The sequence below is a fragment of the Triplophysa rosa genome, linkage group LG11 (genome assembly GCF_024868665.1).
Source record: "Triplophysa rosa linkage group LG11, Trosa_1v2, whole genome shotgun sequence".
In the NCBI taxonomy this organism is placed as follows: domain Eukaryota; kingdom Metazoa; phylum Chordata; class Actinopteri; order Cypriniformes; family Nemacheilidae; genus Triplophysa; species Triplophysa rosa.
Window position 1 is genome coordinate 23509690 of NC_079900.1, and position 25455 is coordinate 23535144.

Consider the following 25455-nt stretch of genomic DNA (forward strand, 5'->3'; position numbering starts at 1 on the left):
GATTATTCATTTAAACCTGTTTGTTTATTCAAACAGTGTTTGTGTAGTTGTTGTCTTATTCATTATTATTTTTAAACGGTGTTTAAATAACCAATGATTGCGTATTAATAATGATCTCATCATCTCCTTTAAATTACATATTTTCATTCATGCTAAAGATATGTAGCAATACATCCTAAAACATGCCCTAATACATGCCCCGGAAAAATGGGACGTGAGGGCACGGTCAAAAGTTCAACACGACGTGGGCGGTACCACACTAAGGGGCGGATACGGTCAAAGGTCAACGCAAAGTGGGCAGTCCCTCGCAACGTGGGTGGTCCGGAAGTAATTCAACACCCCCCTCCGCAAAGGTCAATGACCCCATCAATCATACCTGTCAATCATTTTGACACTATGACCCGCATATACTTGTGTATTGTCTATTACATATTTATTTATTTATATTTTGTTACCTGTGTCTCGTCACTTGTCACTTTCAACTGTATGTGCACTGGCAGCTTCTGTCACTAAGACAAATTCCTCGTGCGTAGAGAACATTTGGGCAATAAAGCTCCTTCTAATTCTGATGTATGTTCTTTGCGTTATTATGGGAAACTTTATATGAGCTGTTATGATAGTAAATGTATTATACTACTACAGTATTTCTGTGTGGGGAATTGTGGACAGAATTGTCCCACATGGTCATCTTGCAATATAGTCTACTTTACACTGCTACCACTATAAAGACAACGCTTACTATTGTTAATGTTATGGGTAGTGTTTCTTACAGTGATCATTTTTGTCATGGCAAAGAGTTAGACAGTAGCCTATACAGAACAGTTTAGCCACAGCAGCAGAGATCATTCAGGAATGGGATAAACAGAGATGACTGATTAAATCACGTTTTATTTTGAATTATGAATGACATAGAAATACCGCCACGTTAATTCTGCCATCGTTATACTGGTAGTCAGGACCGGATTAAGAATTCAGGGGCCCCTGGGCACAAGTGTCTTGTATGCCCCCCACATACATAAACATATTCATTTTTCTAAGAATAAAAGGGCAGATTTTGTCAATGATTATACTATAAGAGTAATTTGTCCATTTGTTCAACTTTATTTGTGTAACAAGCACTTCGCCACTCACGTTCTTACAGTATGTAAGCGTGTAATGGTAAACGGCATTAACGAATATTAGTTATACTGTTACGAGTAAACATTTTGCAATGTATGTAAAAGCACTCTGGATTTTCTATTAACTTAGGCTAAAAATCGGTAAATTAAGGCAGTTAGACCTGATCAACATTATATCAATATAAAATTCATTATTGGCGAAGACACACCAAATACATGTAAAAAAAAAAACTCTTACCTTTTTAAGATTTTAAAGACAACCGTGAGGGTATTCTAACTTAACCTATATCTTATATTCACAACAATAAAGCCGTTCTCATTTACATCATTTCAGTTTTTATAAAAAGCGGCGATTTTGGCTATATTCTTTCACACAGCCTCTGTCATGGTAACCATGTGCATATTTACAGGCGAAATGGGTTCATGTTTACACATTCAAACAGTGGATAACAGTGACAGGTTGTTGGAAACGCTGTTTTGTACTCAAAGAGAGACCTTGCGCTCGCGGGGGACATCTTCCCACTGAAAGCTAAAGTTTATCGGAAAGTCGCTTGATTTATCGCATTGTGCTTCTGAACAAAAGCTGCTAAAGGGCTTGTAAAAGTTACTAAATCAAGAGACAGACTTGCGTACGTTAGAAACACGTTTTTGTGTGCGCACTTGCGTGTGTGCGGCCAGAGAGGCACACGGCAGAATGAATATAGCGAAAACATTTTCTCCCCCTTTCTTGGGCCCCAAGCACGCATGGGCCCCTGGGCCTGTGCCCATAATGCCCATTGGATAATCCGGCCCTGGCTGGTAGTAGCCTACACCGACAGCTGCAGTGCGCATTGCAATACAAACTCTGCGCACCTTGAAACTCCACGCCACGCTGAGTGTGCGGCGCGAACTAGCTGCTTACCCATGCAGTATCGGGGAAACAGATTATATTTTATCGAATGCCAAAATCGGAATTTATCACTGTAGCGAGGAAGGCGGGACGAGAGCCGTGGGGCAGGAAGGCGGGGCCGGTGGCGTGAGTGATAATGAGTATCAGCTGTACGCGCACCGGTCCCGCATGCCTCACGGGGAGCTAGGGAGCATAAGAGGACGAGCGACGGGACTGCCGACGAGAGAGGACCGGGCCCGGAAATGTTAAGTTTTATTTATGTTTGTGTGGCCTTTTACTTCCGTGTTTTTGTTTGTTTATTTTTCATTAAAGTTTGTTAAATGTTCGCCGGTTCCCGCCTCCTTCCTTCCCTTCTATTGAACGTTGTTACAATCACTTTGGTACATAAAGACAATAAAACGGCTGGCTTGCAGCAGACCAAATCAGTCCCCAGTCACCGGGATTGTCCACCCCAGTCCGTGCACGCTGTTATCAAGTCATAAACGTCTCAGTCGTTTGTTACTAACATATGGACAATGCATAGAAACACAAGCAATCATTACTGAGTAGTATAAAGAAGAGGCCATTCACATTTCTTAGTATATCACGCATTTTAGACCGCCACTAGCCGCCATGTTAGCACCCTGAATCTTAGTGCAGAGCAAAACGTGATTGGCTGAAGTTAGAACGTGCCCTATTGGACAACGAAAGCGGAAATTACCCGATTGGCTTGCGTAGATAGTGGGCGGAGTCCACCTATTTGTGGATTGTGAGCACGTCTTGATGTTAGAAATGTTTCAAAATCCACAAATGCACAGAGAGCCATCCACAAATGCGTGCAGCGATTCACAAATGCACAGAAAGCGATCCACAAATGTGCAGAAAGCGACAAATAAATGCCATTAAAATACATTTGTAAATATTTTTTATTTGCAAATCTCATTTATTTATTGGTGAATTCCATTTCTTGTTGTGGAACGTCTAACATATATTTATGGTTCGCTTTTTGTGCATATGTGGATTTAAAAAATGTTTGTGAAACTCTCTATATTTATTTGCAGATCATAGTTTATTTATTCAGAATATTGCAACAATTCTGATCCCATAAACCCCCCCCCCCCACTAACATAGCATCCCCCTCTGACTCTGAGTGAAAGTAACCTTTTAGAATATGACTTGAGTAAAAGTCTTAAAGTAACAGATAAATATTGTACTTAAGAAGATTTAATAAAAAAAGTACTTTTGATACTTTAAGTAAAGTTGAAGCAAACGTGTTTATATTTTTAGCATAAAGATCAAAAATGGTGCTTACATAGAAATTTACAACTTTGAAAAAGCTCTGTCTCAAACTAGTGTTTTATCTGGAACAACATGTTGCCAAACTTTATAAACTTTTTTAAAGGATAGTTCCCTCCCAGAACAACTTGGAACAAAATCAGAGCAAATCTGTCTGGCCCTTACTTATTTCCTTCCTTGCATTTCCCTCACAGTAACAACGAAGTCATTTGATCATTCATTGAAACTGAAAAAAAATGCTGTCTTTAAAAGCAGCAGCATATTAAAACCTTGAGTTGAAATTAACCGCAGTGAGCACCTTTTTGCACTTGCATATTGAGCTTTAACCAATGATTAGTTCAGCATTGTCATGGTGACCGGACTTGTCTATTTCAATTCTGTTTCTATTCTTTTATTTTGTAGTAATGAACATGCTTAGGGAAAATGTATCAAAGTAAAAGTATACATTTTGTTCAGGAAATGTAGTGGAGTAAAAGTCTGCAGAAATATAAAGACTCAAGTAAAGTACAGATACTACCAAAAAAATATTTAAGTACTGTACTTAAGTATTTTTACTGCGTTACATTACAACACATGGTTTCTGCCATGCCATCTTTGTGTCAAACCCTCATGACTTTCTTATCAAACACAAAATTCGATCATTTCATGAACATCCAGTTCTGTGAATTCAGTACAATCACAATCTAATGTTCTGACACCTGACGCCACTCACTGAAGCTCCATCATTTGCATCATACTGAGACACAGTAAACACTACAGTTAGTTCTAAAGTATAAAAAAAATCATTTTTATTTTAATGACATCACAATTTCAATTTCTTTCATTGTGTTATCAGGATAAAAATAGAAGCACTTCAGACATGAGCTGAATTCTTTCTGTGTGTGACATCACTTCTTTTTTTATATCTCTGATAGAGCCACATGACTTTATGAGTGTGCAGTAACTTCCAGAGCCAGCCCTCCATCCTCAGGTCATGGTTGGCATAGTGAACCAGAGGCCTGTATTCTGAGTCATAATAATGATCTGAGAAGTCTTCATAATTGTCTGTCATGAAGCCGTACGCCGACACCTGAAAGAGAAGAGACACAACAGGCATTTTTCAACAGTTGGACCTTCTAAAACGCTACACATGAACTCAAGTCAATGCAATGAATCCAGTTCATTTCAGTTTCTACATACAGGTCCAGTGGCTCAGTAAAGCCACATTCTGAATAGCAGCGTGTAACATAAAATGTTCATTTAAGGGTAATTCATTTCAATGGTAGTCTAGCGCAGTGGTTCCCAAAGTGGGTGCCTGGCTAGGGGTGCCGCCGAATCTCATCTTTTTTCCAGTAACAAATAAAAATATTTTTTTACATCATATATTTAAAAATATATCAAAACACCAACATATGAGCATGTTCAAACGAAACTGAAAATACACGAAAAAAAACATATTTCATACATATGTAAAGTTTAAATATTATTTTTACTGCCACTTGGACTGTTCCTAGAGAATGGCTCCGCTCCGCCTATTGTACTGATGCGCGCTCATGTGGGCGCGTCCTAGCTATCTCAGGTTGCTTTCACGATTGCCTTGTCCGACCCCTAGTGCTCGCTTCACTTTTATACATATGTTTTGTTTCCAAAGCTTCAGTACATAATAGAACTTTCGTCTATGAATGTACTGCAAATTACGGTGGCCTACTAGTGCACATGACAACGAAATTTAAAAAGCAAATATAAGTTCACAACACAACGCAATCAAGCTACAACACAACGGAATAAAGCCACAACACAACGGAATCGAGTCACAACACAACGGAATAAAGCCACAACACAACGGAATAAAGCCACAACACAACGGAAATGCTCCCGACCACTAGGGGGCACCAAAGTTCTTATTATTGTTCTATATTTTTATGGGCACATTCGGCACTTCCGTGCTTGGTTCAGTGCAGACAGCAGTGGGAGAGAGATCCGGGAGAGCATTAAGGATTTTCAAGCTGATTATTAAAGCCGAGGACAAACATTCTAAGACTTTTTCTTTCAACTGGAGCGGATTCTAGTCAGAAAACAGCACACGACTGCTTAAGACCACTATACACATTAACACATTAAATTACTGATGACGACTGGACTTTCTGCTAAACCAACAAATCTATTGATCTATTTACTGATATAGATGAGCAACCTTATATAGATTAGCAAGATATTCCCGTTTCGTTAGTCATAAAACCGCAATGCTCACGTTTATTTACACTTGGTTATGCGTTAATTGTTTTAGAGGTTATGCATGCATAATAAAGGTTAAATAAATTGGTAATGAAAACAATATTTAATAGAGTAATCAATTATTCGTAACAGTAAAAAAACGAATGCAGACTTAAGTCCAGAGCTTGCTCACTGAAACTGAGATAGGAGACTGTGGCATTGTCTGGATCTAAATGCAGACTTAAGCCCATTGCACATTGAGTCCGAAATTTGCGTCCGTTAAAAAACCTTTAAAGTTGAAAAGTACTTTAATCAAAATAATAATAAAAAATACAACGTGTTTTGATCGCTGGATCGAAATTTGATTGCTTAGCCATGTTTAAAACAAGACTGTATGTTCTTCTGTACCCTTACACACACACACACACACACACGCACACACACACACACAGCGTAAACTATAGCTTTTATTTTCGATTGACAATATGTTAGCTTAAGATGGCTATCCTTTTTCATGAAGGAAAACGTTTCGTTGTAATTGCACCTGCTGCTGTGTGGTTTTTGTAAATAATTTGCATTTGTAAATAATAAAACGTGTATTTTCCTTGAAAACAGCCGTGTTTGTCATTTAAAAACATCTATATAATAATATCCCAATAATAGCTTATTCAGTTGTATTTTGTCAGATTTTCTCAAATTTTTCCTGTCTTGTTCCTCATCGTTTCAAGTGCATTCATAATGTCAGTGGCAGGTGGCCATGGTAAATATAAATTAAGGCAAATATAAATGGCATGGTAAATATAAATTATTTAACCAAAGGTTAAATAATGCATACAATCATAAATAAATGTGGACACAGCCATTTATTTCCGTATTCCATTTGACAATATTTAGCTAAAGATCGTGTAATCAAGGAATTTGTTTTTAATGCACATCATTGCTGTTTGTTGTTCTGCATTTACCAAAGAAAATAAGTAATACAATAAAATAAAAAAACTAAATATTTTCCTTTCAATGCTCATCGTTTAATTTTTGATTAAATCGTTTTTGGCCGTAGTCATTTAAAGTCTTGATTATTTCAATTCATATACACACAATAGAAGCAAAGCATGAAAAACATTAATTCTTTAATTTCAACGTTAAAGAAATCATTTCATTTACACGCTTAGCCTATTGTAAATACGACCAATGTATAGCTCACAATACAGTTTCTAGCATTTAAAATCATTTAAACACATATGCACAGTTAAAAAAAAACTCTACGAGTCTACGATATGTCGGTGGAGGTTTTGGAATTCATTCTTTCAATCCAAATTATGTAGGCTAGCTATATTGAAGCAGCGGAGGTTAACTCATATGCTGGTTGTTAAGGCAGAATGCCAATGCAAATAGGCGACAATGCAATGCAAATATAATCTTATGGTGTATTTACAGTATATATGATGTTTGTGTAAATGTGATTCGAAGCACCGGGATTATCCTCTGTTATTAGTTTTGAGTGGCAGTCGTGAATGTCTATAGCTCATTTCCAGTGGGAGACATGCGGTAAGCTGCAAAACGCGAGGGTTTCGTTGGCGGCACGGAGGTGGTGCGCAAGCGGTGCCCAAAATCCTTCCACTGGCACGACTCTTCGCAAGCGCTCTTTTTGTGAACGGCATCCACGCTGGCTTTAACCTGTCAACATTTTAGTGAGCTCAAAACACGGAGAACATAGTTTTAATAATGGAATTCCCGAAGTTATATGACCTAACAAAAAGAAGACAAATACAGAGATTTAAATAAAGAATACAGAGTGGGTTGATTTGCAAGTTAAAATACACGATACGTGTAAAATGTCATAGTAAACTGTGCCTAAAATGAGCGTCATTAGTATTTGTCATTACCGCAAAAATTAATATACATCAACTTAAGGCTGGTTAGTGACCTTGAACGTCCGCCCAGAGACATTTTCACTATGAGAGACAGCAGCAATGCAGCAACTCTGTCCAACTGCCAAGTCTGGTGAAAGGGCCATAACATACATTAGAATGTCATGACTGGCCAATCAAAATCAAGCATTCAAAAGCGCTGTGCAAATGTGTTCATATGAGATTGTTTGCCATTGACATTCAGTTTTTCCACAGTAGAGCACACTTTCCTTTTAAATGCTTTACACAAGCAAAAGGCTACCAAAACCACTAAAACAACCCCCAGTAAAACGCGCACCTCCTACCCGGCATGACCTAATTTATCATGCCGAAAGTGCCCCCTAGTGGTCGGGAGCATTTCCGTTGTGTTGTGCCTCTATTCCGTTGTGTTGTAACTCGATTCCGTTGTGTTGTGACTCGATTCCGTTGTGTTGTGACTCGATTCCGTTGTGTTGTGACTCGATTCCGTTGTGTTGTGGCTCGATTCCGTTGTGTTGTGACTCGATTCCGTTGTGTTGTGGCTTGATTGCGTTGTGTTGTGAACTTATATTTGCTTTTTAAATTTCGTTGTCATGTGCACTAGTAGGCCACCGTAGCAAATGCTCTTAAGAACGCTGAAGGCGCACAGAAATGAGACATACAGATACAGCTCTCTGCTTGGCGCGCGTCAGTCACGCTCGTCAGAAAAGTGACTGAAACAAGCACACATTTTACCAAATAATAATAGCGGTTCACTTCCGCGATTTGGTACAATTGCGTTCATATCAGCAGCGAAGCCTACTGTAGTTCACGTGAACTGCACCCAGACCTCCCTTTTTAAGCGGACTCGGGTAGTTCTACACTTCGCAGGTGCGCACCCGGGTTCAGAAGACAGCCTTCACATCAAACAAACGAACCGAACTCTAACCTTAATCGAACCCGGGTGCGTATGGGATTACATTTGTGTCTTTTTATTCAATCAAAAATTATGTGTTTGAGAGTAAATCTAATTATTTTGTAATTTAAAAATAAAATATCGCAAAAAAAACTCCGAAATTGATAACAAAATTGTTTGCATTGCGTGCAAATCTTTGAAATGTTTCATCTTTCTTTGTGCACTTCAAAAACTTTTCATCACGAAACCACAAATGTTGCTCTCTTTTCTGCTGTCTTTTTTTTGCGGGTCGAAAAGTACCGAGCCCGTCTGGTCACCCCTCGGAGAAAAAAAAACAAGACCCGCAAATCCGTGGCCACAGTTTTGTAATTCGTTCCCTCAGTTTACAAAACCGTGCTCTCGGATTAATAAACTGTACCCACGAGTTTACAATCCGTGCTCTCGGTTTTGTAAACCGTCCCCTCAGTTTTTGAAATCTGTACCCACGAATTCATAATCTGTGCCCACGCTTTCGCAATCCGTGCGCACGGTTTTGCAAACTGTAGCCTACTCGCGGAATTGAAGCCTCTGTCTGTCAACAGAACAAGCTCCTTCCTACAGGAACATTAACCAATATTGTATACTGTTTTATATATCAATTGTCCTAATGTGTTTACACACGAGCGCGTGGCGCTTATAAAGCATGCGTTCATTGCCGCGTTTCACTGGCATAAAGTTGGTTTGACATTAAACTTTCATGAATTTAGGGACCATCTCTAAAGTACACATTAAAATACTTTTTTCCAACTTCAATGGCATTTAAAGGGAATGATTTATAGCCACAAAACTAACTGTACAGTGTTCATGTGTGTGTCAGCTATTATGCACAACTTTTAGATTATTGAGTATTAAAATAAACCATCAAATCATATGTACATATTCCTATACGTATTGCTATTGAGCTTTAAATAATGGTATATTTGTGTATGAGACCATTATACACATAGGAATGTTTGCATGTGATTTGACAGTTTATTTTAATACATATCAATAATCTAAAAGGTGTGCATTCTATCTCACACACACATGAACACTTTACAGTTAGTCAGGGAAGTCATTCCCTTTAAATGCTATTGAGCTTTAAAATGTGTATATTTATGTATGAGCCCATACAGCAGTGAAACCAGTGCTCGAATTGAGGGGGGCTGGGGGGATCCGGGACCCCCCATAAGGCATTAGGGACCCCCCATAAGAAGTAAAAAATAGACTTAGGGGGGTCCCTCAGATATTTTTATTTAATATCTGAATTAAATGAATTTACAATCATTTATATTAAGTTTGTTTATGGGCTAGTTGTCATGTCTCTTTAAATTTTAAATGCCCCGCCCCACATCTAAAGACCGCTAAGCGCAGGACATCATTGACATGACTGCTTGATTGGCGTCGCTCCGGTGAAGCTAACTTCAGCTGAAAAATGGAGAATAATAAACCTCCACTCGCAGTCGGAAAGAGGAAGCTTCAACTTTTTTGAGAGGTAATTTTCTCTCTATATATATCTTTCCAAGTTTCCACTATATTTATCAACTCCATGTTGGGGCTTTTGTATTCCTTGCGTAAACTATTATTAGGCCTGGTTTTGGGGAGCTAGAAGTCTCGATGAAGATGAGTGACAGCTTTTTAGTAATTATAAAGGGAGTGCTCGTTGTGCGGTTTCTGTGCTATATATAATCCATTCAGAATTGTATAAAACTTGCTTTTCATGCTGCTAAGACTAACGGCCACATACACGCTGCAAAGTTTCGGGAATTACATCGGCATATTAATGCGGGATTCACTCTTGAAATAGCTATGATTGACATATTGATAGCCATAGTTAGTTCCTGAATAAAGCAGACTTTTGGACTGAAATGGTTGACTAGTCTGCTGACTGACAGACTCACTCATAACAGTCCCTTGCTGCCACCTACTGGACGTAACTATGTAAACTGCACTGAAATCGTTGAAAAATCCCCACAACACTAACACACAGACTGACAGCCGGTCTTGTCACAATTTATATTTTTAATATCTAATATCTTTTAATTATCTAACTAGTTTCTTGCATTTAAACAAGTCTTTTGGAACAAACATTATTATAACAAAGTGTCAATCATCCAGGGGTGTATTCCAGAAAGCTGGTTATGTGACATACCCGGGTAAGTTTAAGGGTTAGTTAGCAGATAACCCCAACTTTCGGTTCCAAAAATGGAGATAACTTTCAGGGTATGCAAGTAACCATAGCAACTTACTCTCTGAAGATAACCTGCTCCGGAGCAGGTTATGTTTCAGGGTTAGTTCATTTGAAGGAAATGTCACTAAGCTTTAGGGGTTGTCTGCGCATGTGTGCATTTTGATGAGCGTCAAGTGGGTGTAGAAGCACAGATTACGTATAATATATTATAATTTTACAGCAATATTACAATTACTTTTCCAATCTCACCCATCGCAATTTAGCATTCACAACAAATATTTTTATTAACTTTATTATTTAACCTTTTAAAATGATAAAATAATGTAAACTGTTATTGTTAAACTTCATGTAGGCTATTTATATTAAATATTGTATATACTTTGAATTAGGTTTATTTAAACATCTCCAAATATCACTGGATAAATATACACATCTTACAATTTCCAACAGTTAAAGGATGTTAATAGTGAAGTATTTTAACTCCCGAGGATTGCATATCATTACTCTTGTCCACTTATTATGCAATATTTGATGCATTGGGTCAAAAAAAGTTGTGGCCTAATGGTCAGAGAGCCAGATTTAAAACTTCAAAGGTTGCAAGTTCGATTCCCAGGCTGGCAGGTTTCCAAGGCTTTATTAGGTGACCCCCCAATGGGATTACCATGGCATATTGTTCACATATTTAAATTCTTATTATATTTTAAATCCATTTACATAAAAAAATACATAAAAAACTTAGACTTAAGGTTTTTCATACTGACTGTATTCCATAAAAATGTCTTTCTGATCCTGAGCCTCCTCCTACAGTTTAGTATTGAAAGGCCTTTCTCCAAATTAAAATAAGCCTTTCAGGATAGGCCGTTTCCACCTCTTTTAACATTTGGAAAGCCATGGCCTTTTAGCAAACAAAGTCAAAAGAAACAAACAAAAAACTAAATGTATGTGTATTTGAAAGGGATATATAAAGGCTACATGATTATTATGTATATATGACTGCGCCTAACATTTGAAACCTCTACCTCATGTCACAGCAGACCTTCATCCTCTGCTGTAAATTAATTATCATACATAGTGTAGAGTACTGAAAAGCATTGCACAATTTCTTTTCCAAAATTATGACCAATGTAGTAGTTTCTAGAATGAAAAGAGTCTCTATTAATATGACTACATCAGCAACTGTTGCAAATAAAGCTGATACAATGCAAAATCAGTTTTCAGAAAACCAAATAAAGGTAGATTTTTTAAGGAACATACAGAGAAGGAACAAAAAAGAGGTTTAATACTGCCTTCAAAATTACCAATGTGATACACAACACAATTTTGGTAAAATACCATGGTAAACACGTTAAAATTACAGTTACAAACATCTCAACAAATCTACAGTTTATGTAACAAAGATAGCCATGATGAGTATATATTTTAAATATTATAGTATAAAAATAGTGCATATATTTAAAATATGTATATCTTTAATTAAATAATTCCATAACCTAAATAATTTAATTTTATGATTTTTATCCCGCACTTTATACACTGATGCAGATTTAAGTCTGTAAAAAAAACTCTGATTTATAACGTTGTTTTACAGTCAAAAACTTTAAGCTTCCCTGCCGTTTCCATGGTGACTCGTGAAATCTGTGATCCATTGACAATGTCTTCATGTTGTTTCTGTAACTCTGGGTATCTTTCGGGAGGTTGATTACACTAACTCTTCTCAGGTGATTTGGAACCGACATACCCGAGTAAGCAAGGTTTGGGTTAATCAACCGAGAGTTCAGGGTTTAGCTGACGGTAAATTAACCCTGCTTTCTGGAATACACCCCAGAAGTTTTTAGGGAAAATAGTAAATACTACATTGGTAAATAATGCTAGAATTATTCTGTTGGACGTACTCTACTGTTCAAAAGTCATTTCTATTCACCAAGCCTGCATTGATTTGATCCAAAATACAGTAAAAGAAGCCCGTTCTTTTATTTAAGCCTGTTTTTAATAAATATTATATAATTATGCATATTATGATCAAATATATTGTGTATTTTGTATAAATTGTATATTGCGAGACTAACCCCCACCCAAAAAAAATCTTATGGTGGGGACCCCCCATAAGACTTGACTCAATTCGAGCACTGAGTGAAACACATAAGAATATTTGCATTTGATTTAACTGTTTATTATAATAAATATAAATAATCTAAAAGGTGTGCATTATAGCTGACACACACATGAACACTGTACAGTTAGTCTTGTGGGTATAAATCATTCCCTTTAAATGCCATTGAAGTTGGAAAAAGGTATTTTAATGTGTACTTTAGAGATGGTCCCTAAATTCACGAAAGTTTAATGTCATTCCAACTTTATGCCAGTGAAACGCGGCAATGAACGCATGCTTTATATGCGCCACGCACTCGTGTGTAAACACATTAGGACAATTTATATATAAAACAGTATACAATATTGGTTAATGTTCCTGTAGGAAGGAGCTTGTTCTGTTGACAGACAGAGGCTTCAATTCCGCGAGTAGGCTACAGTTTGCAAAACCGTGCGCACGGATTGCGAAAGCGTGGGCACAGATGAATTCGTGGGTACAGATTTCAAAAACTGAGGGGACGGTTTACAAAACCGAGAGCACGGATTGTAAACTCGTGGGTACAGTTTATTAATCCGAGAGCACGGTTTTGTAAACTGAGGGAACGAATTACAAAACTGTGGCCACGGATTTGCGGGTCTTGTTTTTTTTTCTCCGTGGGGTGACCAGACGGGCTCCGTAGAAAAGTTTTGCTTGCGAGTTGAAAAGTTTTGCTTGCGAATAAGGCTGCATCTCAGTGGGCGGTCTCTACACTCCAGGATGAAAGACCTCTCTTATTGGTGACTTTCAATCGAAGTGCCACGCCCACTAGCCGCCATCATGGCCGCCAGAGCGGGGTAGCGGTATGAAGAGCATCATTTGCAAGGTACTTTTGCTCTTTATAATATCTTATTTAATGTTTGATCCTCTAAGTTCATAAATGTGGATAGCTCGTGTGTAAGCATTCATGTTTTAATCTAATTATGCAACGTTGGCTACTGTACTAGTGACACCTCTGTATAGTTTTCATAGCTAGTAGCTTGATAGCTTAGCCTTAGATAGTAGCTTTAGCTTCTAGAGTCTGTTGAACTAACTTAAGTTGTTTTATGATTGCTGTCTCAGCGCGATAAAGTTAGTTTTGAGTGAGATTAGCCTGCTCGCCCTGGTTTTATACAGGCAACAGTCTTACACTGATAGTATTACCATTCTTTCGTTTAATAATATTCACTCAGTGTATACAGACATTAAACATTTACTCAAAAATGTTGACACATAATAGTACAGACATAACTGATTTTATTATTTAGTATAACGTCACTACTGAACAGGTTTAATATATGTTTAATATATGAATAACCTTCAATATACTTCCCAAAGTAGTCAATATAAAAATGAAAAAAACACGTATGATTTTAGTACATTTATTCTGTTACTTCAATAAATTACTAAAAACATTAATTGGAAATATTTTAGTATATGTGTGTGTATAATGACTTGTAGATTGAATGTAGTTGAATGTAGATAACGTTATAGATGCCTTAGGAATGGCTTTCAAAGACACTCTTAACTCCATGGGCATTAGTCAACATGTGTCAGGACCCACTCACCTTCGTAATCATACTTTCATACTTTCAATATTTAATCATATCAGATTTAATACTGTCTTACGGTATAAATGTGGACGACGTTAAAATCCTTCAGCAGAGTGAAGACATTTCGGATCATTATCTGGTATTATGTTTGCTTCACTGGCCTACGGCTGCAAATAAAACTCATTGTTACAAATATGTTACAAAAATAATACCAAAGATGCGTTTCTCGATAATCTGCCCGAATTGTCTCAAATCATGAGAAATAACGTTGAAGATCTTGACATTACCACTGAAAATTTTAATTCCACCTTCTCGGTAACGCTAGACAAAGTTGCTCCACTACGTTTAAAGAAGATTAAAAATGGCAGCCCCACACCGTGGTATAATGAACACACTCAGGCTCTAAAGAAAGCGGCCCGAAAAATGGAGCGCAACTTTAAGAAAACTAAATTAGAGGTATTTCGTACAGCATGGAAGGATAGTATTCGAAAATACAGGAAAGCCCTAATAACTTCTAGATCCGCCTACTTTTCATCACTAATAGAAGAAAACCAGCACAACCCTAGGTTTTTATTTAACACGGTGGCTAAATTAACAAAAAATAAATCGTCAGTGACTTCTGATCCTGTATATCAGCATAGCAGTGATGAATTTATGAACTACTTCACATATAAAATCCAAGATATTAGAGAAAAAATTATAACAATGCAATCAGAAGTGAAACCCGCTGAACAAACTAACTACAGCGCCCTTAAGGAGAAAATGCAATTATTTTATACCGTAGATCAAGATGAGCTGTCTAAAATTATTAGATCATCTAAATCAACAACATGCATACTAGACCCTATACCTACAAATCTACTGAAAGAGATGCTCCCAGAAATTATAGATCCTCTTCTTGGTATTATTAACTCATCTCTGACATTAGGACATGTGCCTAAAGCATATAAGGTGGCTGTTATAAGGCCCCTTGTCAAAAAACCCCAACTCGACCCTAGAGAACTAAGGAACTACAGGCCTATATCGAATCTACCTTTCATATCTAAAGTTCTGGAAAAAGTAGTTTCAACTCAATTATGCTCCTTCCTCCAAAGGAATGACATCAATGAAGAATTCCAGTCTGGATTTAGAGCATGTCACAGTACAGAGACTGCTTTGATCAGAGTTACAAATGATCTGCTATTGGCGTCTGACCGAGGTTGTATCTCGTTATTGGTGCTGCTAGACCTTAGTGCTGCATTCGATACCATTGACCACAGCACACTCCTACATAGACTCGAAAATTATGTCGGCATTAAGGGAATAGCTTTGAAATGGTTTAAATCTTATTTATCCGACCGTTTTCAATTTGTAGCAATAAACAATGAGGTGTCACGCAAATCGCAAGTCCAGTACGGTGTACCACAGGGCTCAGTCTTAGGGCCTCTGCTCTTCGCATTATACATGCTACCTCTAGGAGATATAATAAAGCGACACGGAGTTAGCTTTCACTGTTATGCTGATGATACTCAACTTTATATTTCCTCGAAGCCTCATGAAACACAGCAGTTCCATCGAATAATGGAATGCATAGTCGATATAAAAAACTGGATGAGTAACAACTTTTTATTACTGAACTCGGACAAAACGGAAGTGTTACTTATTGGACCGAAAACTGCTATAAGTAACAACCAAGAATACTGTTTAACTATTGACGGATGTTCCATAAAACCCTCGTCGTCAGCAAAGAATCTTGGCGTTCTATTCGATAGTAATCTGTCATTTGAGAGCCACGTCGCCAACACCTGTAAAATTGCGTTTTTCCATCTTAAGAATATATCTAAACTACGTCATATGCTGTCAATCTCAGATGCAGAGAAGTTAATTCATGCATTCATGACATCAAGACTAGATTACTGTAATGCACTGTTAGGTGGTTGCCCTGCAGGCTTATTACAAAAACTCCAATTGGTCCAAAACGCGGCAGCTCGAGTTCTTACACGTACAAAAAAGTATGAACATATTAGCCCGGTTCTGTCAACCTTGCACTGGTTACCTATAAAGCATCGCGTTAACTTTAAAATCTTGCTTATTACCTATAAAGCCTTACATGGTTTAGCTCCTCAGTACTTGAATGAACTCCTTTTGTATTACAGTCCTTCACGTGCATTACGCTCTCAGGCGTCCTGTCAGTTGGTAATACCTAGAATTTCAAAATCAAGTGCAGGTGGTAGATCCTTTTCCTATCTAGCGCCTAAACTTTGGAATAGTCTTCCCTGCACTGTCCGGGAGGCAGACACACTCTGTCAGTTTAAATCTAGACTAAAGACGCATCTTTTTAATCTTGCATACACTACTCTTCCATAATATAAATCTTCAGAGGGTTTAGGCTGCATTAGTTAGATCAACCGGAACCAAAAACACAACTGATGTACTTGTTGCATCAAAGAGTACAGAACAGTACTCTACTCTCAGCCAGTCTTGTCTCATTGTTCCAAGGTTACCACAGCGAGCAGGATGCAGTTCATGGCCTGACCTGATGGTAGAGCGGAGAATGGGAAGTGGGGACCTGACAAGAGCTGAGATGATAGAGCTGGATAAAGAAGGACGCGGTCTCTTGACATGTCTTCACCACAAAATTTCAAATGCTATTAGATTATTAATGATAATCTTAAACTATAATTTATTTTATTATTAAGTTTATTTATTTTATTTAGCCTTGTTGTGCAAGTTCTCTGGAGCTTGTGCAGAGGCAGCAGCTTTTGCCAGAGGGGAACTGGAATCCCCTGGTTGGGCCTGGGTTCTCCTGAGGTTTTTTTTCTCGATTAGAGTTTTGGGTTCCTCGCCACCGTTTGCATACTGTTTTTGCACTATCTGCCTGACCGGGGGGGCTGCTTTAGAATCTTAAAGTTTTACTTAATTAATATTGCATATAGGAATTTATTATCTGTTATATTTGACCTGTGCTTCTCTCTCCTTTATCCTAAATGTGTGCTCTCACTGAGCGTGTGTGTGTGTGCGTACTTGTCTGTGTACGTACGTGTGTGTGTGTGTGTGTGTCTCTGTGTCTGTGTGTGTTGGTGCGTGTGCGTGTTCTGTGTGTGGAGTGTTTTGTGTGTGGGTGTGTCTGTCTTCTGTGTTTTCAACCTTTTCTTGTTTTTGCAGGTACAACTTTGATTGTTTTGCTTGTAGTCAATGTGTCTCATGTGCAGCTGCTTTGTAACAATGAAAATTGTAAAAGCGCTATATAAATAAAGTTGAGTTGAGAGTTGAGTTCAATGCAAACAATTTTGTTGTCAATTTCGGAGTTTTTTTGCGATCTTTTATTTTTCAATTACAAAATAATTAGTTTTACTCTCAAACAGAATTTTTGATTGAATAAAAAAGACACAAAAGTAATCCCATAGGTGCGCACCAAAAGTGCTAATGTGAAAGACTGCGCCGTCAGTGTGTTGTTGCCGTTTTTAACCTCCTACTTGTGTGAGCTAGCGTTCTCATCCCTGGCGTGTGTGAAAAACAAAAAAAGGCAGCGCCTGTCAGTGGAGCACGATCCACAATCTACCCCTGTATCAAGAGACTGTGCTCCCAAAAGCAGGCACATCTATCCTATTAAAATACCCATAACACAGTTACATCATGCACAGGTATTTTAGTTTCCTTTTTAGGTCGTATGGTCAAGTTTGAACAGAGCAAATAAGAACCTAAAGAAAAATGTAATGCGAGTTGTTTATTATTATTTAAAGAATTAAGTATCAATCTTTATTCTAATATGTTTTGTTCCAACGATTCCCACATACAGCAAATGGTTTATATCAGTCTATAAGATTTGCTTACATGTGTCATCGAGTTGTAAATGACGATGGTTAATTTAAATGATTTGTTTCACCTCCATATAATGTCCGTTGTAATGTATTTGTAATAAATTCATGCAGCGGTTTATACTTCATTTGTTGTTTGCTCATCTGGATTTAATTTTATATATGTATGTAGGCATGTACATTAAGTTTAATCAGGGTTGGGGTGCCGTGGGAAAATAAACACTACAAAGGGGTGCCTTGCTTTCAAAAAGTTTGGGAACCACTGGTCTAGCCATAGCCGCGGGAACGTATTTTGAGCAGGGGGTGCTGTGATTTTTTTTTATGACTGTGTGTTATGACTGTGCCATGGGCGAGCCGCTTAAGTTTAATGTTAATAAATAACGGAGGCAAAAATTAGTTGCTGCTGAGAATAAAGAAGATCCCAGTGTGATTATAGGATACAGCATAAAAACAACCATATAAACGCATGTTATATGCATGCCTATAGCCAAAGCAAAATCTGTTGTACGAAAACTAGCTGCGCGGCGGCAGCTTAACCACCCAAACAAAAACCATGGGCAAACCGGTCACGCGATTAAACACAACTGAGTGTTGCACGGCAACAGCACAGAAATAAACCCGTAACGTTACATATATTGCCTGTAGACCTATTAGCCACAATCTCAAATCAAGAAATAACTGTCTTACATTTCTGCTGGCCTGCATGCAAAACTCCGAAAGTGGCATTTCTTTCTGGGTTGACGCTGCTGAACTGGGACGTGCACAGACATTTTGAGGGGCATGGGCTCAAGTGGAAAAAAGGGCACTTCTCATATTTGTTTTAATTTTTTCCAAACAAAATGTTAAATATATTAAAATAACTATTTTTTTAAATCCCTCACACTCACCCAATTGTTTCATTTTCCAATAATGGTCTTCTGTAGAATTCACAAATTTTATCACAAGAACAGACAACAACATGAAATTAAGCCACATTGTGTATGTTTTCTATGCTAAAGTTTCAAGTATATATTTAGGATAAATGACTGCACAAAAGAAAATTACATATTTTCACTAATAATTTGTTGTCCCAATAACACCAAAATAATTAAAACAATGACCTTCACATTAAACTGAAAAAGGCAGTTCGTGCTAATTTGTTGTTTTACAGGAAAAAACCTGCAAAAATAATTAAAACACACTGCAAAAAATGATTGACAAAATACAAAAATACAGCTGCTTAACTAATTATTATTATTATTGTAAATATTATTACCTATAATTACACATAATTACTGTACCACGCACGCGCACACACACACGAATGGTGACAAGAACTTTGTTTCATATTTGAGGGAGGGCAGTTTAGATCTATCAGCGCATACACAACATATAAAATGGATAGTTATTAGATGAGGAGTCTGACATCAAACTTATCAAGTTATTGTTTAAGGCAGGGCATTTTGAGATGTTGGTCTATTTTGCTTTCATGTCTTCTTTTGCTCTAATGGAAAGGACATTTCCAAAATACACATAAAGTTGTTTGTTTTAAGCCTTCTATACCCTCGTCTGTTTGCTTCTGTAGATTTCTTCTAAATTATCCAAAACAAGCGACATATACAGTATATCTGCATATGTAAACATAACATTTTAAGGGAAAAGATTCTTGATGCAAGTCATATTAACTAATAACTGGTGGTATGCTATAGTTATTTTGTTTATCCTGTTCATCTGAATTGCCTGACAAATGTATGCAAGTTAGCACATTTTAATTACTTAATGCCTGGTTTACATATCAATGAGGCGATTCTGATGACGTTATTAATTTGACTGTATTCAGCTTTCGTTTCTCCATCAAGTATGCCAATGATATACTGCCTCAGCCTTAGCGAAACTTTAGCTATTAGCTTACTCATTAGCTCATAAATGATGGATGTTAGCAAAACAATATTTGCAGTTTGGCTTTTGGATAATTAGGTGTGAATTCGAAAGCACATGTAGCTAGTCTGTTCATCACCACTCACCTCCACACCAAGACAAACGCTACTGGAAAGGAGGGAGGGCTTCATTTCTGCGGCTCTCTGCCTGATGTGCCAAACGTGCTACACGCACAGCTGTATGGCAAGCCGATGGTGTCAGAATTACGCCATAGATTAAACGCGTTTATATCCGAACGCCGTTTTTGACAGCGTTTTAAACAGTATTTGCGCCGCAAAATATGGCGTCGCGATTCCAAACGCCGTAAAAACGCGCGAAAAGTCGTCCATAACGCCGTATTTAATGGCATTCTAAGGCGCTTGAAAAGCGCCGCTGTCTTGCCATATGACGGCGTAAAAAACGCCGTTTTGGTTGCACAGAGCGCGCGTTATTTACGGCGTTTTGTGTGTTGTATAATGATCCCCTCCCGCTGATTTCCGCAGCCAGTAAATTCGAACTGTTCTCACCCATTCACTGGTGAACTGAGCCAGACCAGAGCAATTTACCACTGATCATTTTACAGGATTTTATTATGTGCGCAGTGTTACCTTTGCTAACATTAAACAAACCATTGCTTGCTTTCCGAAGAAGCGACTTCTCTTTAAACTTATGTAAAGTTACACAACGTGGTCAGCAATTGTATAAAGGCCAACCAATCCCATTGTAATGTATCCTGCGTATTACATATAGCGCGTATTGCCTACGTGAAAAGCAAAAAAGCAATCGGTTGAAATATTGTATTAGCTAATTTCCAACACCAGAAATCACTCCTGGTATTAGCGAGGTCAGCCAGAGTAAAAAGTAAACTGCATTCCCTTTAAGAAGAGGCTGAGCACTGTGGGATTGTAGTCTGCTTGTTAGCGTGATCGACTCGCAATCGCTGACAGCATCAAACGCCGGTTCGAGACCCGCTTGAACCATTAGTCAATTTTTACGTAGTTGGTCTTGTTCTGTTTATCTGTATCGCTTGGTCATTTTTAGATTTATATTTCAGTACTTAATGCGTGGTCAGTATGAAAAGAAAGTCTGGAATGAGAGAGCTTTTTATAAACCGTATCTGCACTTGATTTTTGCTGCTGAACTCACACATCAGTAGACTTTAATAGCTATAAACAGGACGAACGAACAGTAATAGATTTTACATTGACGCATTTAGCAGACACTTTTATCCAAAGCGACTTACAGGGGCCTTTTAATCTATGCATGTCTTTTATCAGTAGCCCATGTGATTTTAGTTTCCATATTACAAAAATTGATGGACTATAAGGAGACGCAATAATGTTGCGCAATGATTGTAATGTAACAAGCATGAACTAATGAACTAAAATATAACACAGCCCAAGTCAATGCCAAATGCCTTGCCATTTACATCCATGAAGAGACTGACGCTATCGTGCGTGGAACTGCAAAGAAACTTACAATAAACAGCCACGTTTCCTTTTGAAATGGAAAAAAATATTATTCAGCACATAGAAATAAGTGCGGCATTCACCCACTCATGCTGCCTAGCCTGGCGAGAACATGGCAAAATGAGATGCGGGCATGCTAATTACAAGCTACAGGCAAAACAATTTTAAAAAGTTGGTTTGCACAAAGATGGTGGTTAAGCCTACTGATCCCATTGCTCCGAATAGTAGGCCTAATTAAACGTAATTACATACACTGTAAAAAAATCCTGTTAAAACAGATAAAGTACTGGCAGAAAATTACCAGTACATTTTCTTTTATTTTACGGACATTTCCGTTAATGCTAAAATGTAATTTAATTCAGTGCAAAATGTAAAATGGAGAACATGCATACTCGAGTGAGTCATGGTCATTATTTATCTTTGTTTCATATGCTTTGTCGAGTAAAATCAATCATATCTAAATGCTTGGGTGAACGTCCGTTTTCAGTCTGTTGAGGCCGGCTGCGGAGAAACACGCTCCTCCACGGCATGGGGCAGAAAAATAATACAGTTTAAGGTTGCTAAGCAATCAAGCTTATTTTTTTTATTTTTTTTGTAATGATTATTTTGATTAAAGTAATGGCCAACCTTTAATCTGCATTTAGACGTATGACGCCGCATTCTCTCATATAATTTAAATTATATGGGATGATATCTCAGTTTCAGTTTGGGTGGAGTTTCTGACTTGTGCAAAACTGCATTATAGGTAAATACTGTTTTCTGTTACGAATAAATTACTCTTCTAACTCTTGTTCTCTTACCTATTTATGTTACCTTTATTATAGGTAATAAATTAATCAAATAAAATAATATATTATGTTATTAGATTAAGGTTCGGTAAATTCCGTTAACATAGCTTAATTAGAACGACCTTGCTTGTTCTACCAGTGTTAATTTTGACAGCAAATTTTGATTTAGTTTTATTCATAGTCTTTTGACGAAAATGCAATTTAGTTTTAGTCACATTTTAGTCAACCCCATCATTGTAGTTTTAGTCTAGTTTTAGTCGACGAAATATGAAAAACATTTTAGTCAAATAAATATACATTAAATTTAGTCTACTAAAATCTAAATGGTTTAAATCATTTACTTGGTGTAATTAAATGTTCCATACAAAGATTCAACTGTTTTGACATAATTTACTTCACATTAGAATGAAATTAAACCAGGTCATTATCTTTATTTTTCAGAAAAGTTCAGTAACTAAATTTGCATTGATGGAACACAGAATATTAGACCATGAACGACATGTTCCAGTTCATTCAATCCCATTTAACTCAATTGACTCGTTAAGTAGGGCGTATTCATTCAGTTCATTCAACCAATGAAACGCTCTGACAGGGCTCACAATCAATTTTATTATGCATGCAGGAAGAAAAGAGCAAAATGGTTCAGAATTAAGCAACACGTTTACATCCAAACGCCGTAAAAACCGCGTAAAAAAGCCGTCCATAACGCCGTATTTAACGGCGTTTTAAGGCTCCCCGAAAAGCGCCGCCTTTTGCGCCACTGTCTGGCCATATGACGGCGTAAAAAACACTGTTTTGGTTGCACAGAGCGCACGTCTTTTATGGCGTTTTGTCTGTTGTATAATGAGCCCCATAGATTAAACGCAATTAATCTGACACCATCGGCCATACAGCTGTGCTGCGCGTGCGCACTATGTGAGGCTGCACGCCTGCGTGGAGACGCGGATGGGAGAAAGGCATCAGAACTCTCAACATTTCCCAACCTGACCAGACATTTTCTAATGGTTTGCCAGGGAAAGCCGTTCGCAAATAGAAACACATACGCACATACATATATCCATTAATAAAAAAATCCCAGAAAAAGGGCACATTCTCTAAAGGAAGAAAAAGGGCCTGGGCTCAAGCCCCCAAAGCACCCCCCTCTGCACGTGCCTGTTCCAATTACATACTGGTGGGCGGACCTGGTGCAAATAGTCTCTGCCTTTATTTGTTTATCTTTCACACTGTTTCAGTTTTTCTTTCGCTCGACGCCAGGGGGTGCTGCAGCCCCCGCAGCACCCCCACTTCCCGCGGCTATGGGTCTAGCGACATCCAGCGACACGAGCAACAGTGACCGTTGTTGACAGGAGGTGGACGTGTCTAGCAACGTGATAAAGATTTGCTCAACTTTATGCAAATGATTTGCAACTTTTGGAAGCGAATACCAATAGGAGTAAAGCAGCGGACCTTCACGTCATGCGTCTCTCGTCAGTTAGGTTTGTTTAACTGTTATCAGAGCAACCAAAGCTAGAAACGCCTTCTAATGACCTCATAGCAAGAGACAACAGAGTCAGAAGATATTTCGCTGCGTAGCAAAGTTCAGGTTTGGTGAACTCTGCCCTGTGAATTGGCCTCACGTGAATGCGTGAGACCAATGGAAGATCAAAACGTCACAGCGTACAGAAATCGCTCCCGCCCATTTTCGTACCGCCGTCTGAAAGAATTTCGCATGCTCAAAGTCAAGTCTGACCGCTGCATTATAGTGTTACCAATGATCCTGTTTTTAAATTTAAATGTTTTTTTTTTAAAGGTGTAAAAAGACAAGAATATGTTTGCATTCTTGACCTGGTCACAGGTGTGTAAAGCGGTCAGCAGCATTTGTGCACCTGTGCTGGGCATGTAGAAATCCCTGTACATCTCCATCTGCGGTGAGTTCAGAAACCTGACAATCAATGAAACATTTCATTACATTCAATACAAGAAGTATATCTGTGTAGATTAATGTGTTAAAAACAATACTCGCCTCTTAGTCACATACTGAATGAAGTGTGGATGAATCATTCTGAATTGATGAATCTGAGGATTAAATCCGAAATATCTCGAGGGCCTAATATAAAGATCAATCACAGCAGTTAGTTTGAAGGGTGTGTTACCGGTAGGGGTGTTCGGTTCCGGGTTTTTTAGAGTCGACTCCGATTCTCGACTCCCACTTTTTACATTTACTTTTTCCCACATTTACTGCCTTTCAAAACGGGCTCAGGAGAATACGAATATAAAATAAATGAAGTAACTTCACAAGTTTGGGAACTTTGGGCTGGCAACCAATCTCTAGCAAATACACATGCATTTGTGCAACGAACACTATCACAGTGAGTTTTTGTGCTGACAGTTAATCGTCTTAAACCGATGTGGTTCTCCATGCGCACGCAGCGCGAGGACATGACAGCCCAGGTCTAACCGTAGCTATAGACTTATGGTAAAAAAAACATTTAGTTTCCTTTATTATTTTTAAAGTGCATCGATTTTGGAGAATTACAGTTACACAAATGAATGTTTTGTAGGACACAGCGTTTCATTGTTTTGAATTGAGGCTCCGTAAATGCGCACTAAACGAGCCTAAAACATTTATTTATTTTCGTTTAGGAATTTATATATTAAAAGGTGAAAAGCCGTGGGACCTAGTTCTTTTCTTAATGTAACTCATTGTCTTTCTGTGTTGGGCATTTAACAATAAAAAGTGCTTTAAAAGATCAACATGCCTCCAACAAACATGTTATAATAATAACCCAGCAACAAGAACTGAATTTATGATTTGTGACTCCTGGCTGTTTAAGCTGGATGAAACGCTTTATAATTTGTTTCCACAAACTTGATTTTGATTTGTGTCCAGTTCTGCGCACAGACTCACATTTAAGCATAACGCGACGCTTTCATTCAAAGCAACTCACAAAGTCTTGACAGCTGTTTAGAGAAATAAAAGCTTGAAGAGGGACAGATGAAATATAGCAGAGTTTTTAATAAGAATGTGAGAATTGAAGGTGAAGAATGAACGGGAAATATTGCATGCCCTTTTGTGAGAGTACCAGGCGTCTCTCATGCTCTGATTACCGCGGTGTTTTGGATCAGATGTAAACGTGTACAGTCAGAGAGAGTGGAGGTATGACTTTCACCTTAAACATGATTTTTCTAAATGTTATTCATTGCTTTGCACCAATCACAAAGACAATTTAACTGATTTGAGTCAATGACAACATTAAAAATGACAGAGTCGACGAGAGTCGATTCCGACTTTAGGGACATTAAGAGTCGAGGAATCGACTCTTTTGGAGTCGACTCCCCATCCCTAGGTACCGGTGAAGTTTGTCATTTCTGAGCTTCATGTTTTAAATATATATATCGTTTGC

At 37.9% G+C, this 25455-nt stretch overlaps 2 protein-coding genes across 4 annotated transcripts in view; both read right to left on the reverse strand.

The window, feature by feature from the left end:
• LOC130562156 (alpha-N-acetylgalactosaminide alpha-2,6-sialyltransferase 2-like) overlaps positions 1-25455 on the reverse strand; it is a 178921-nt gene that overhangs the window by 144983 nt on the left and 8483 nt on the right. The gene's annotated exons all lie outside the window — the stretch shown is intronic.
• LOC130562157 (alpha-N-acetylgalactosaminide alpha-2,6-sialyltransferase 2-like) lies at positions 3166-25455 on the reverse strand. Its single transcript, XM_057347032.1, has 3 exons — positions 24075-25455; positions 23897-23993; positions 3166-4351 (listed from the first exon to the last, which is right to left on the reverse strand). The coding sequence occupies exons 1-3, from the start codon at positions 24284-24286 to the stop codon at positions 4136-4138; spliced, it is 525 nt and encodes a 174-aa protein (XP_057203015.1). The 5' UTR covers positions 24287-25455; the 3' UTR covers positions 3166-4135.

Excerpts from the sequence above, each read along its gene's own strand:
- LOC130562157 (XM_057347032.1), bottom strand. The coding sequence starts at position 24,286 with ATGTGGGAAAAAGTAAATGTAAAAAGTGGGAGTCGAGAATCGGAGTCG. Across the intron at positions 23,994-24,074 it reads ATTCAGTATGTGACTAAGAG|GTTTCTGAACTCACCGCAGA; the intron begins GCGAGTATTGTT and ends ATTGATTGTCAG. Across the intron at positions 4,352-23,896 it reads CTTTACACACCTGTGACCAG|GTGTCGGCGTACGGCTTCAT; the intron begins GTCAAGAATGCA and ends CTTCTCTTTCAG.